We start from the raw sequence: 12,475 nt of genomic DNA, 5'->3' as shown, positions 1-12,475 counted from the left end.
AAAAAATGAAAATTACCCTAATAATTGGGGGAGGGAAAGAAAATGATGACATGTTTTCTCAAGCAACTATTTCTTAGTCAATAAATATAATGATTTTTGAAACTATCTGGAGAAAGCCAGGAGTAATAAATGAAAGAACCAGTTCTGAAATCATATGGACCTGCCTGAATTACAATTCTGGCTCTGTATGCCATGATCCTGGGCATATTATTACCTCATTTTCCCAAGCCTCAGTATTCTCATCTAGAAAATGGGGATAATGATACATCCTCAACAGAATCAATATGAGAATTTAATTAAATGAGAAAATATAAATAAAATATGAAGCATCATGTTTGGCATATAGCAGCTGTTCAACAAAAGTTCATTCTGTCTCCACCATTCCTTATATAGCATATGGGAAAATGCTTGTGCTCTGTCAACAAATTTTTTTTTCTTTTTTTTTTTGAGACAGGATCTTGCTCTGTCGCTCAGGCTGGGGTGCAGTAGTGCAATCGTGTCTCACTGCAGCCTTGAGCTACTGGGCTCAAATGATCCTTCCACCACAGCCTCCCAAGTAGCTGAGACTACAGGCTTTGTCAACAAATTTGATGAACTTAAGGAAATACGTAGTTTCCTAGGAAAATACAAGTGACTAATTAAGTTGAAAAGCTGCCTAGATAAATTTCTTTTGAAGAAATTGAAAAGGCCTTGAAGATCTGACTACTTTTTTAAAAGATCAAATGGTTTCATAGCTCTGCTCTATTATCTTTTAAAGAACTGATAATTCCAATGTAATTGAAGTTTTTATAGGTTATAGAAAAAGATGAAAAACTTCCAATTCATTATGGCTAACATAAGCTTAATGACAAAATAAAATAGAATAAAAAACAAAAACAATGTACCAGCTGGGCAAGGTGGCTCATGCCTGTAATCTCACCACTTTGGGAGGCCATAGTGGGTGGGTCACTTGAGACCAGGAGTTTGAGACCAGCCTGGCCAACATGGCAAAAACCCATCTATATTAAAAATACAAAAAATTAGCTGGGCGTGGTGGCGCATGCCTGTAATCCCAGCTATTCAGGAGGCCAAGGCATGAGAATCACTTGAACCCAGGAGGTGGAGGTTGCAGTGAACCGAGATCGTGCCACTGCACTGGGGGACAGAGTAAGACTCTGTCTCAGAAAAAAAAAATAAAAAGAATATTTCAATAGCAAAAGTGACCACAAAGTCAAAAGACAAAAAGATAAATGGGAAAAATATTGCATATAACAAATAAACAGTTAATACGTATTATTTAGAAGCTGTCACTCCTTGGTTAAAAAAAAAAGGCAGATAACCCAAAAGAAAATTAGGCAAATCAGAGGATTAGATAATTGACAGACGAGCAAATCTAAACTTATAGTAAGTATATGATACAGAGATGCTCAATAGCACCAGCAATCAGCAAAAGTAGCTATAAACTATCACTTGTCACCCATCTGACCAACAAGAACTAAAAATGTTAACATCCACTATTGGCTGGAATGCAGGAGAAAGGTATTCAGGCAATGAATATTCCTGGGGGAAATGAGAATAGTTATAGCCTTTTTGGAAAGCAGCCTAGTCACATCTATGGAAACTCCACATAAATAAAAGCACCAACATGTAAGGCTCTATGTACCAAGATGTTTGTTGCGGCATTGTTTGCCATGGCAAAATAATGAAAATAAAGGGAATGTTCATCAGTGGAGAAATGATTAACACAGTTCATTTGTACCATGGAATATTATGCAGTCATTACAAGTAATTTCTTAGGGCCAAGTGTGGTGGCTCACGCCTGTAATCCCAGTACTTTGGGAGGCTGAGCCAAGCGGATCACCTGAAGTCAGGAGTTCAAGACCAGCCTGGCCAACATGGTGAAACCCATCCCTACTAAAAATACAACAATTATCCAGGCATGGTGGCACACACCTATAATCCCAGCTACTTGGGAGGCTAAGGCAGGAGAATAGTTTGAAACCAGGAGGCGGAGGTTGCAGTGAGCCTGGATCTCACCACTGTACTCCAGCCTGGGCAACAGTGAGACTGCATCTCAAAAAAAAAAAAAAGTAATTTCTTAGATCTATATCAATTAACTTGGAGAGATTGCCACAATGTATTACGTGGGAGTGAGATGCAGAGAAGTACAATATATAAACCTACAATAACAACCCCACTCCATATATGTATATTCTGTATATGATTTTGTGCAATTATATGAGGATGGAAAAAATACCAGAGATTATTAACATCAGTTGGGATTGGGGAGGAACACTTTTATCTCTGCTCAAACAGCCACAATAAAAACAGTATAAATAATAATGGTCCATTTTTTTTTAATTTTTAAAAAGTTTTTTCTTCATGTATTTTATCTGTACAACAATAATGATCCTATGTTTATTTTATTTTTTCCATTACAGAGATGGGATCTTGCTATGTTGCCCGGGGTAATCTTGAACTCCTGGCCTCAAGCAATCCTCCATCCTTGGCCACCCAAAGTGCTGGGATTACAGGCATGAGCCACTGCACCCAGCCATGGTCCAATTTTTATTTTTATTTTTTTTTTTTTTATTTATTTTTTTTTTTTTATTGATCATTCTTGGGTGTTTCTCGCAGAGGGGGATTTGGTAGGGTTACAGGACAATAGTGGAGGGAAGATCAGCAGATAAACAAGTGAACAAAGTTCTCTGGTTTCCCTAGGCAGAGGACCCTGCGGCCTTCCGCAGTGTTTGTGTCCCTGGGTACTTGAGATTAGGGAGTGGTGATGGCTCTTAACGAGCATGCTGCCTTCAAGCAACTGTTTAACAAAGCACATCTTGCACCGCCCTTAATCCATTCAACCCTGAGTGGATACAGCACATGTTTCAGAGAGCACAGGGTTGGGGGTAGGGTCACAGATCAACAGGATCCCAAGGCAGAAGAATTTTTTCTTAGTACAGAACAAAATGAAAAGTCTCCCATGTCTACCTCTTTCTACACAGACACGGCAACCATCCGATTTCTCAATCTTTTCCCCACCTTTCCCCCCTTTCCATTCCACAAAACCGCCATTGTCATCATGACCCGTTCTCAATGAGCTGTTGGGTACACCTCCAAGCCGGGGTGGTGGCCGGGCAGAGGGGCTCCTCACTTCCCAGTAGGGGCGGCCGGGCAGAGGTGCCCCTCACCTCCCGGACGGGGTGGCTGGCCGGGCAGGGGGCTGACCCCCCCCACCTCCCTCCTGGTTGGGGCGGCTGGCCGGGCAGAGGGGCTCCTCACTTCCCAGTAGGGGCGGCCAGGCAGAGGCGCCCCTCACCTCCCGGATGGGGCGGCTGGCCAGGCGGGGGGCCGAACCCCCACCTCCCTCCCGGACAGGGCGGCAGGCTGGGCAGTGGGCTGACCCCCCCACTTCCCTCCCGGACGGGGCGGCTGGCCAGGCGGGGGGCTGACCCCCCACCTCCCACCCGGACAGGGTGGCAGGCTGGGCGGTGGGCTGACCCCCCCACCTCCCTCCCGGACGGGGCGGCTGGCCGGGCTGAGGGGCTCCTCACTTCCCAGTAGGGGCGGCCGGGCAGAGGCGCCCCTCACCTCCCGGACGGGGCGGCTTGCTTGGCGGGGGGCTGACCCCCCCACCTCCCTCCCGGACGGGGCGGCTGGCCGGGCGGGGGGGGCTCCTCACTTCCCAGTAGGGGCGGCCGGGCAGAGGTGCCCCTCACCTCCCGGACGGGGCGGCTGGCCAGGCGGGGGGTTGACCCCCCCACCTCCCTTCCGGACGGGGTGGCTGGCCGGGCGGGGGGCTGACCCCCCCACCTCCCTCCCGGACAGAGCGGCTGGCCAGGCAGAGGGGCTCCTCACTTCCCAGTAGGGGCGGCCGGGCAGAGGCGCCCCTCACCTCTCGGACCGGGTGGCCAGCCAGGCGGGGGGCCGAACCCCCACCTCCCTCCTGGACAGGGCGGCAGGCTGGGCGGTGGGCTAACCCCCCCACCTCCCTTCCGGACGGGGCGGCTCGCCGGGCGGGGGGCTGGCCCCCCCACCTCCCTCCCGGACGGGGCGGCTGGCCGGGCGGGGGACTGACCCCCCCCCCACCTCCCTCCTGGACGGGTTGGCTGGCCCGGCGGGGGGCTGACCCCCCCACCTCCCTCCCGGACAGGGTGGCAGGCTGGGCGGTGGGCTGACCCCCCCACCTCCCTCCCGGACGGGGCGGCTGGCCGGGCTGAGGGGCTCCTCACTTCCCAGTAGGGGTGGCCGGGCAGAGGCGCCCCTCACCTCCCGGACAGGGTGGCTGGCCGGGCGGGGGGCTGATCCCTCCACCTCCCTCCCGGACGAGGTGGCTGCCGGGCGGAGATGCTCCTCACTTCCCAGACGGGGTGGCTGCTGGGCGGAGGGGCTCCTCACTTCTCGGGCGGGGTGGCTGCCGGGCGGAGGGGCTCCTCACTTCTCAGACGGGGCGGTTGCCAGGCAGCGGGTCTCCTCACTTCTCAGACGGGGTGGCCGGGCAGAGACGCTCCTCACATCCCGGACTGGGCGGCAGGGCAGAGGTGCTCCCCACATCTCAGACGATGGGCGGCCGGGCAGAGAGGCTCCTCACTTCCCAGATGTGATGGCGGCTGGGAAGAGGCGCTCCTTGTTTCCTAGATGGGATGGCGGCCGGGCAGAGACGCTCCTCACTTTCCAGACTGGGCAGCCAGGCAGAGGGGCTCCTCACATCCCAGACGATGGGCGGCCAGGCGGAGACGCTCCTCACTTCCCAGACGGGGCGGCAGCCGGGCAGAGGCTGCAATCTCGGCACTTTGGGAGGCCAAGGCAGGCGGCTGGGAGGTGGTTGTAGTGGGCCAAGATCACGCCACTGCACTCCAGCCTGGGCACCATTGAGCACTGAGTTAACCAGACTCTGTCTGCAATCCCGGCACCTCGGGAGGCCGAGGCTGGCTGATCACTCGCGGTTAGGAGCTGGAGACCAGCCCGGCCAACACAGCGAAACCCCGTCTCCACCAAAAAAATACGAAAACCAGTCAGGCGGGGCGGTGCGCGCCTGCAATCGCAGGCACTCGGCAGGCTGAGGCAGGAGAATCAGGCAGGGAGGTTGCAGTGAGCTGAGATGGCAGCAGTACCGTCCAGCTTCGGCTCGGCATCAGAGGGAGACCGTGGAAAGAGGGGAGAGGGAGAGGGAGAGGGAGAGGGAGAGGGAGAGGGAGAGGGAGAGGGAGAGGGAGAGGGAGAGGGAGAGGGAGAGGGAGAGGGAGAGGGAGAGGGAGAGGGAGAGGGAGAGGGAGAGGGAGAGGGAGAGGGAGAGGGAGAGGGAGAGGGAGAGGGAGAGGGAGAGGGAGAGGGAGAGGGAGAGGGAGAGGGAGAGGGAGAGGGAGAGCTCCAATTTTTAAAAGAAAGTAAAATGTTTATGCTATAATATAGGTGGGAAAGGTAGTTACAAAATTTTAGGTAGGCTTCATTAATAATTATGTAAAACATTCCAGAGAAAAAATATTAACAGGCAATACAAACAAGTGATCATGATAGTTGTTTAAGTAGAGGCGTTATAGTTGCTTTGTCCCCTGTATAGTTTCCAAATTTTCTCTAATATAGTTTTTTTATTGACTTTTTTTTTTTTTTTTTTTTTGAGACAGAATTTCGCCCTGTCCCCCAGGCTGGAGTGCAGTGGCGCGATCTCGGCTCACTGCAATCTCTGCCTCCTGGGTTCAAGCAATTCTCCTGAGTAGCTGGGATTACAAGCGTGTGCCACCACGCCTGGCTAATTTTTAAATTTTTAGTAGAGTGGGGTTTCACCATGTTGGCCAGGCTGGTCTTGAACTCCTGGCCTCAAGCTATCCACCTGCCTCGGCCTCCCAAAGTGCTGGGATTACAAGCATGAGCCACCATGCCTGGCCTCTAATGTAGTTTTGTTCCTTTTGTAATTTACTAAATAAAATTTCTAACTTACTATCCATCACACGTGTTTATTATGTCTCATGGTGGCTCATGCCTGTAATCCCAACATTTTGAGAGGACAAAGTGGAAGAATTGCTTGAGGCCAAGAGGTCAAGAACAGTCTGGGCAATATGGGGAGACGCTGTCTCTACAAAAAGTGAAAAGTTAGCCATGAGTGCTGGCACATGCCTATAGTCTGAGCTGCTTGGGAGGCTGAGGCAGGTGGGTCCCTTAAGCCTAAGAGTTCGAGGTTACGTTGAGCTATGATCATGCCATTGCACTCCAGCCTGGGAAGAGCAAGACTCTGTCTCTACAAAAAATAAAATAAAAGAAAGTATTATGTCTTGAAATAAGTTGTCATATGTACATATGTGACCATATGAGCATGGGGATATTCTAGCTCAGAAAATGTGTAAGTTTTCATTTTACCTATGATATATGGATTTTGTTGTTGTTGTTGTTTTCAATTAGTTGTAGACTAACGACTAAATCTCCAGGAAAAATCACCCACAAAAATCCCATAAATATATGGCTTTGCATATTTAAAGATTTTCTTCCCCCAAATAGTAACAGAAATCACTTCTAAAGACCGTTTTTAAAGCCGGATGGCTTTGGGCAGGCCACTTCTCTTCCCCTCCTTAGGTCTCATTTGCTTCTTTTACAAATGAAGAACTTGGATAGAATAATTTTCTCAGAGTCTCTTTGGCTGTAACATTCTGTGATTTAATTATATTCATCCTAGAATGGATTAGATATCAAGTAAATTAACAATTGCTAAGGAGAAGAAAGTTTTCATCTTAGTAATATTTGTATCAGCAATGAAAAAAGATTCAAGATAGTTAGGAAAGATGCCCTAGTTTGACATAACTTTTATGCTTACGTGAAAAATGTGAAAGAGTTTAAACAGCATATGGCCTTGACTTTGGGCTTTTCTTTATATTCCTCATTTATAACCATGTAGCTATTTCCCAATGGCTTTTTACCTGTGTGTACCCTCCCACCCTGCCAACTTATTATTTTGCTTTATAAACCTCAGTATGTGAATAAAAAAGTCTTTTTCTTTTGGTTTGGACACACTCCATATTTTATAATAAAGTCTTTTTTTTTTTTTTTTTTGAGACAGAGTTTCGTTCTTGTTGCCCAGGCAGGAGTACAATGGCACGAGCTCAGCTCACTGCAACCTCTGCCTCCCAGGTTCAAGTGATTCTCTTGCCTCAGCCTCCTGAGTAGCTGGGATTACAGGCATGCGCCACCACGCCCGATTAATTTTGTATTTTTAGTAGAGACAGGGTTTCTCCATGTTGGCCAGGCTGGTCTGGAACTCCTGACCTCAGGTGATCCACCCACCTTGGCCTTCCAAAGTGCTAGGATTACAGGTGTGAGCCACTGCACCCAGCCTTCTTTTTTTTTTTTTTGAGATGGAGTCTCGCTACGTCACCTAGGCTGGAGTGTAGTGGTGTGATCTCAGCTCACTGCAACCTCTGCCTCTCAGGTTAAAGTGATTTTCCTGCCTCAGCCTCCCGAGTAGCTGGGATTACAGGCACCTGCCACCATGCCTGGCTAATTTTTGTATTTTTAGTAAAGACGGGGTTTCACCATGTTGGCCAGGCTGATCTCGAACTCCTGACCTCAAGTGATCCGCCCACCTCAGCCTCCCAAAGTGCTGGGATTACAGGCGTGACCCACCGCATCGAGCCCATAATGAAGTCTTAAATCAACTTTCTTCAGGTATAATTTATGTAAGATAAAATGCACCCAATTAAAATATACATTCAATGAGTTTTGGCAAATTTGTGCACCAATATACCACTAACACAATTAAGCAGTAGAACATTTCTATCATCCAAAAAAGTTTCCTGTGCAGCCAGGCATAGTGGCTCATGACTGTAATCTGAGCACTTTGAGAGACCAAGGAAGGGAGTCGCTTGAGCCCAGGAGTTTGTGACCAGCCTCAGTAACATAGTGAGACTCCTGTCTCTACAAAAATAAAAAAATTAGCCAGGCATAGTGGCATCCACCTGTAGTCCTAGCTACTCAGGAGGCTGAGATGGGAGGATCACTTGAGCCCAGGAGTTCAAGGCTCCAGTGAGCCATCATAAGGCCACCGCACTGCAGCCTGGGCAACAGAGCGAGACCGTGTCTCAAAAAAAAAAAAAAAAAGTTTCCTGTGCCATTTCCCAGTTATCCCTCCACCTCCTGCTCTAGGTAACTGTTGATCTGCATTTTGTCACTATAGATTAGATTTGTCTATTCTAAGTGATGAACAAAGTTTAAACTTGAGTTTTCTTAATCTTCGATAGTGTTCATATATTTGTATTGTTTCAATCAGGTTTCTTAGTTGTAAGCAACAGAAAACAATCTCTGGCTGATTTAAGCAGGAGAGGAATTTGTTGAAAGGAGATGGACAGCTCATGGAATTGCTGGGAGGCTGGAGAATCGAGTTTGGGATTCTACGGCCAGCAGCAATGCCTAAATCACATAGTACAACTGTCCTAGTGAGGAAAGCACTGAAAGCAGAACCTTGAATTTCCTAATATGTTTCTAACAGATAATGGTCACCACCACTACCCTCGCTGCCACTGCTGTCTTAGAAGGTAGAAAGAATATCAAGTATCTGCCTTAGGAATTCTTTTTGCAACTGCCAGTGTTAATTGGGGTAGGTGCATCTGAGTGATATGTCCCAGGTCATGTATCTATCATGCCTTAGCTGCAAGGGAGGCTAGAAGAACCTGGCTTTTTCAGCCTCTACAGTGGGAGGCATCTGATCAAGTCTCATAAGGCAGGGGAATTCTTCAAACTTAGGAAGGGGTTAAAATGCTGGATGGCTAAAAAGAGGGCCAGTATCCACAACACTGACTGTGTGTTAGACTGCATTCTGACCTTGCAGCTTCATGTCTAATGGTCGTGTCAGACACAGCACATTTGCTAAGCATTTCCTGGGTGCAAAGGAGTCTACCAGATGCCGAAAGTGGGGACAAGGCTATCAAGGAACATACTATTTAATGGAATAGAAACAGATGTATTGGCCTTCATATCTGCTCAAGTTTTTTCTCCTTAAGATAATTTTCCTGGGGCTGGGTGTGGTGGCTCACACCTGTAATTCAGCACTTTGGGAGGCCAAGGTTGGAGGATCACTTGAGCCTAGAAGTTTGAGAACAACCTGGGCAACATAGGGAGACCCCATCTCTACAAAAAAAAAAAAAAACAAATCCAGGTATGATGGCATATGCCTGTGGTCCCAGCTATTTGGGAGGCTGAGGTGGGAGGACCACTTGAGCCCAGGAGGTCAAAGCGGCAGTGAGCCATGACTGCATCACTGCACTCTATCCCGGGTGACAGAACAAGACCCTGTTTGAAAAATAAATAAATAAAATAAAATTTCTTTAAAATATAACTTGCTAATCAAACCAATAGATCTTAATTAATGGATTTGATCCAAATAAGAATGTAGCATTTTGAAAAACTACCCTAAATTTGAATAATGAATTTCATATGTATTCACAAAATATTTACCTTTATGCTAAATGTTTACTTAATTTAATATTTTTCCTCTTCTGAAATTTCATGTACCTCAAGCTGTGTTCATTTCAATTTTTTTACTAATATATGAAGTAAATACAGTTTCTTTGACAGTTTTACTTGTTATCCCTTACTCTTGATTTGAATTGACAGGTGCAGGGAAGAGGAGGTGGCCTGAGCCAGGACGATGAGGATGCAATGTTGAAGAATAAGCTGGAGAAGAGAAGTAACCGGCACTATGGAAAAAACCAAAACAAAGCAAGGTCAGATTTTTCCTATGTCTTGCTTTAGGACTTAGGATTCGAGGAATGTAGGTTTTTGTCTTGTCTTACCACTGTCTCGAGACATGACAGTATGTTAACTATTTTCATTTCCCTATCATCATATAATGACTATGAAGAATATAGACTGGGTGCTGAAAAAATAGGAAATGCTATTAGAATTTGGTCTGTGTTGTTACTTTATTTTTCTTAGCAATAGCTTTAGGACTCCCTCAGAACAACATGCTGGGTAAGGCCAAGATACAGATTCAACTACTAGACATCTATCACCTTCTAGACTAGCCTAGAAGCATGAATGCTTTCTCTTTTAATCTTTACCATATAAAAACAACTATATAGAAGTAGATTCTCTTATCATCTCCAATTTACGGAAGAGGAAACAGTCATAGGGAAGTCAGGTGACAACTGCAAAGTATCAAAGTTAGGTCTGGGATCTGGATCTTTCCTCCCAAGCCCTGATTCCTGTTATTATACCAGGCTGTTGGGACATAGTATGAAATTGTCTAAATAATCTATTCAAGCTTATGCAGGAAGTTTGGGTAACCTCAAATTATATCGATTTTATAGGGACAGTCTTCTGTGTGTATAAATCCTGGGCTAAGGTTATGTATTACTTATGGACTTAAATACCGAGGTTGGAGGGGTTTCCTGTACCAGCATGCCTTAGGAGAACAATATACACATCCACACAACCAAATGTTTGCAACCAGGGGCTTCCTCTATAAACTGCTTGATGCATACAGTGTGACACACTGGAGATGAAGCTAAACAGATAAGCAACGAGCTGAATGTTTTACATGGATTGCCTCATCTTTATGGCCAACCAATGTGGTGCTGAAAAGTACATTCCAGGCCAACCTCTTTTTCTCTCTAGGTTGTGAATGGTTTCTTTTCTTTTCTTTCTTTCCTTTTTTTTTTTTTTTTTTTTTGAGACAGAGTTTTGCTCTTGTTGCCCAGGCTGGAACGCAATGGCACGATCTCAACTCACTGCAACCTCCGCCTCCCGGGTTCAAGCGATTCTCCTGCCTCAGCCTCCCGACTAGCTGGGATTACAGGTGCCTGCCACCACAGCCAGCTAATTTTTGTGTTTTTAGTAGAGACAGGGTTTCACCATGTTGGCCAAGCTGGTCTTGAACTCCTAACCTCAGGTGATCCGCCCGCCTTGGCCTCCCAAAGTGCTGGGATTAGAGGTGTGAGCCACCACACCTGGCCTGTGAATGGTTTTCTACAACCTAGCACTTCCTCTGTGTGTGCCCTGTGTTTCTCTAAGTCTAGTATTATACATTACTGTTTTCTTCTGCCTGCATCCTTCCCAGAACCTTTCCATTGACAATTCCTTTTATCAGCCCTGTTGCCCAGGAGGACAGCAAGATTCCCTTAGCTGAATTTGGCAGTGACAGCAGGGCAGAGTTCAGAAGTCTGTCAAAGATCAGAGGTGGGAGAAGTAGAGGATATTTTATGCAAGCTCGCTGAGGTCACTAAGTGCCTGGTGAAGAGCCGCCTTCCTGACTGTAGAACTGTCCCTGCAGGTCAATTCCAGTTAGCCTCAAGAACGTAAGGGAGACACTTCCTGCAAATTCCTTTGTGGCTATTTAATAATCACACATCATTCAGTTTGGTTGAGAAACTTCCCTACTGTAGTAGAACGTGGTTTTCTATTGCAAGAGTATATCAGGCAGATAATGGTTTAGTGATTAGGATGTGTGAATATGGACACCACCTACTTCAGCTCATTTTTTGTTCCCCTGGAATCATTGGTTTCTTGTCATGTGGGCACAAATGTAGGATCCTGTAAGTTCCCTTATTCCCTGCATGTATCTGGAGGGGATAGGGACAGAATGAGTAGTGTTGATTAAACAAAGCTCTTTCTCCCTGCAGGAGAGAATGAACATATGCCGGTGAATAATCCTTCCACGCAGATTTACCAGGTAAAGACAAATTGATTGTTTCGAATGCTCCCATGTATAATAGCAATGACTGACTATTCTTTATGTGTAGACGTTTTTAGCACTCACAAGTGCTTCCACATATATCGTTGCACTTTTTCTCTTAACAGGGCTGTGAGACAGGCACCTCAGTGGGTCCCGCCACTCACAGTGTACTTTGGAGAGAACTGATTTTTTTTTGAGACAGGGTCTTGCTGTGTTGCCCAGTCTGGTCTTTAACTCCTGGGCTCAAGCTCAGCTTCCTGAGTAGCTGAGGCTATAGGTGAGCACCACTGTGCCTGGCTGAGAACTCATTATTGAAAGACAAGTTATCTCATTTATAAAATGCAGCACTACCGCCCCCACCTCAGCTCTGCTTCTCTTGCCTGCTGCCCCTGTCGCCATGGCCATTACACTGCAAGATAACATTTCCATCAGAGAGGAGAGGGCAAAATCTGTTTTTCTTACTTTTCTATTTTAGCAGGGAGAATTGAGAATGAAAAGGGGGGTAACATTGCAAATGTTCAAATATCTGTACAGGAAAAACTTTCAAGCTCTTTTTAAACAATGGAAACAATTTGCTTTACAAGGAAGATAAAAGTTCTGCAAAACATCTTTGCAGTAAGAGTCATATGAGATTGTTTTGGTCCTCTAAGTGGTATTTACTTGGCTTCTGTCTCCCAACTGTAAATTTAAAGCACATCTCTGTTCTTAAAAATCATGGAACTTTATTCTGACATAATTTGTAATATAAAAGCAGCTTGGGCTAGGGAAACCAAACCCATGCTTCTCTACAGACTTCAGGCAGTGCTGTCTGAAATATGTGAAAAGGAAGAAACATTGACAGAG

General features: G+C 46.5%; 1 protein-coding gene across 15 annotated transcripts in view; it reads left to right on the top strand.

Moving 5' to 3' along the window:
* ARHGEF33 (Rho guanine nucleotide exchange factor 33) overlaps positions 1–12,475 on the top strand; it is a 145,975-nt gene that overhangs the window by 22,788 nt on the left and 110,712 nt on the right. For all 15 annotated transcript variants that reach the window (XR_010130000.1, XM_063695941.1, XM_063695947.1 and 12 more), the window contains 2 exons: positions 9,574–9,683; positions 11,580–11,629. Coding sequence is in view for 14 of the 15 variants with exons in the window: in XM_063695941.1 (XP_063552011.1) it covers positions 9,659–9,683; positions 11,580–11,629 (75 nt within the window). In the remaining variant the exon portion in view is untranslated. The remainder of the gene's footprint in view (positions 1–9,573; positions 9,684–11,579; positions 11,630–12,475) is intronic.

The sequence above is a fragment of the Gorilla gorilla genome, chromosome 12, assembly GCF_029281585.2.
Source record: "Gorilla gorilla gorilla isolate KB3781 chromosome 12, NHGRI_mGorGor1-v2.1_pri, whole genome shotgun sequence".
NCBI classification, from domain to species: Eukaryota; Metazoa; Chordata; class Mammalia; order Primates; family Hominidae; genus Gorilla; species Gorilla gorilla.
This window is presented reverse-complemented; position numbering and strand designations above follow the sequence as displayed.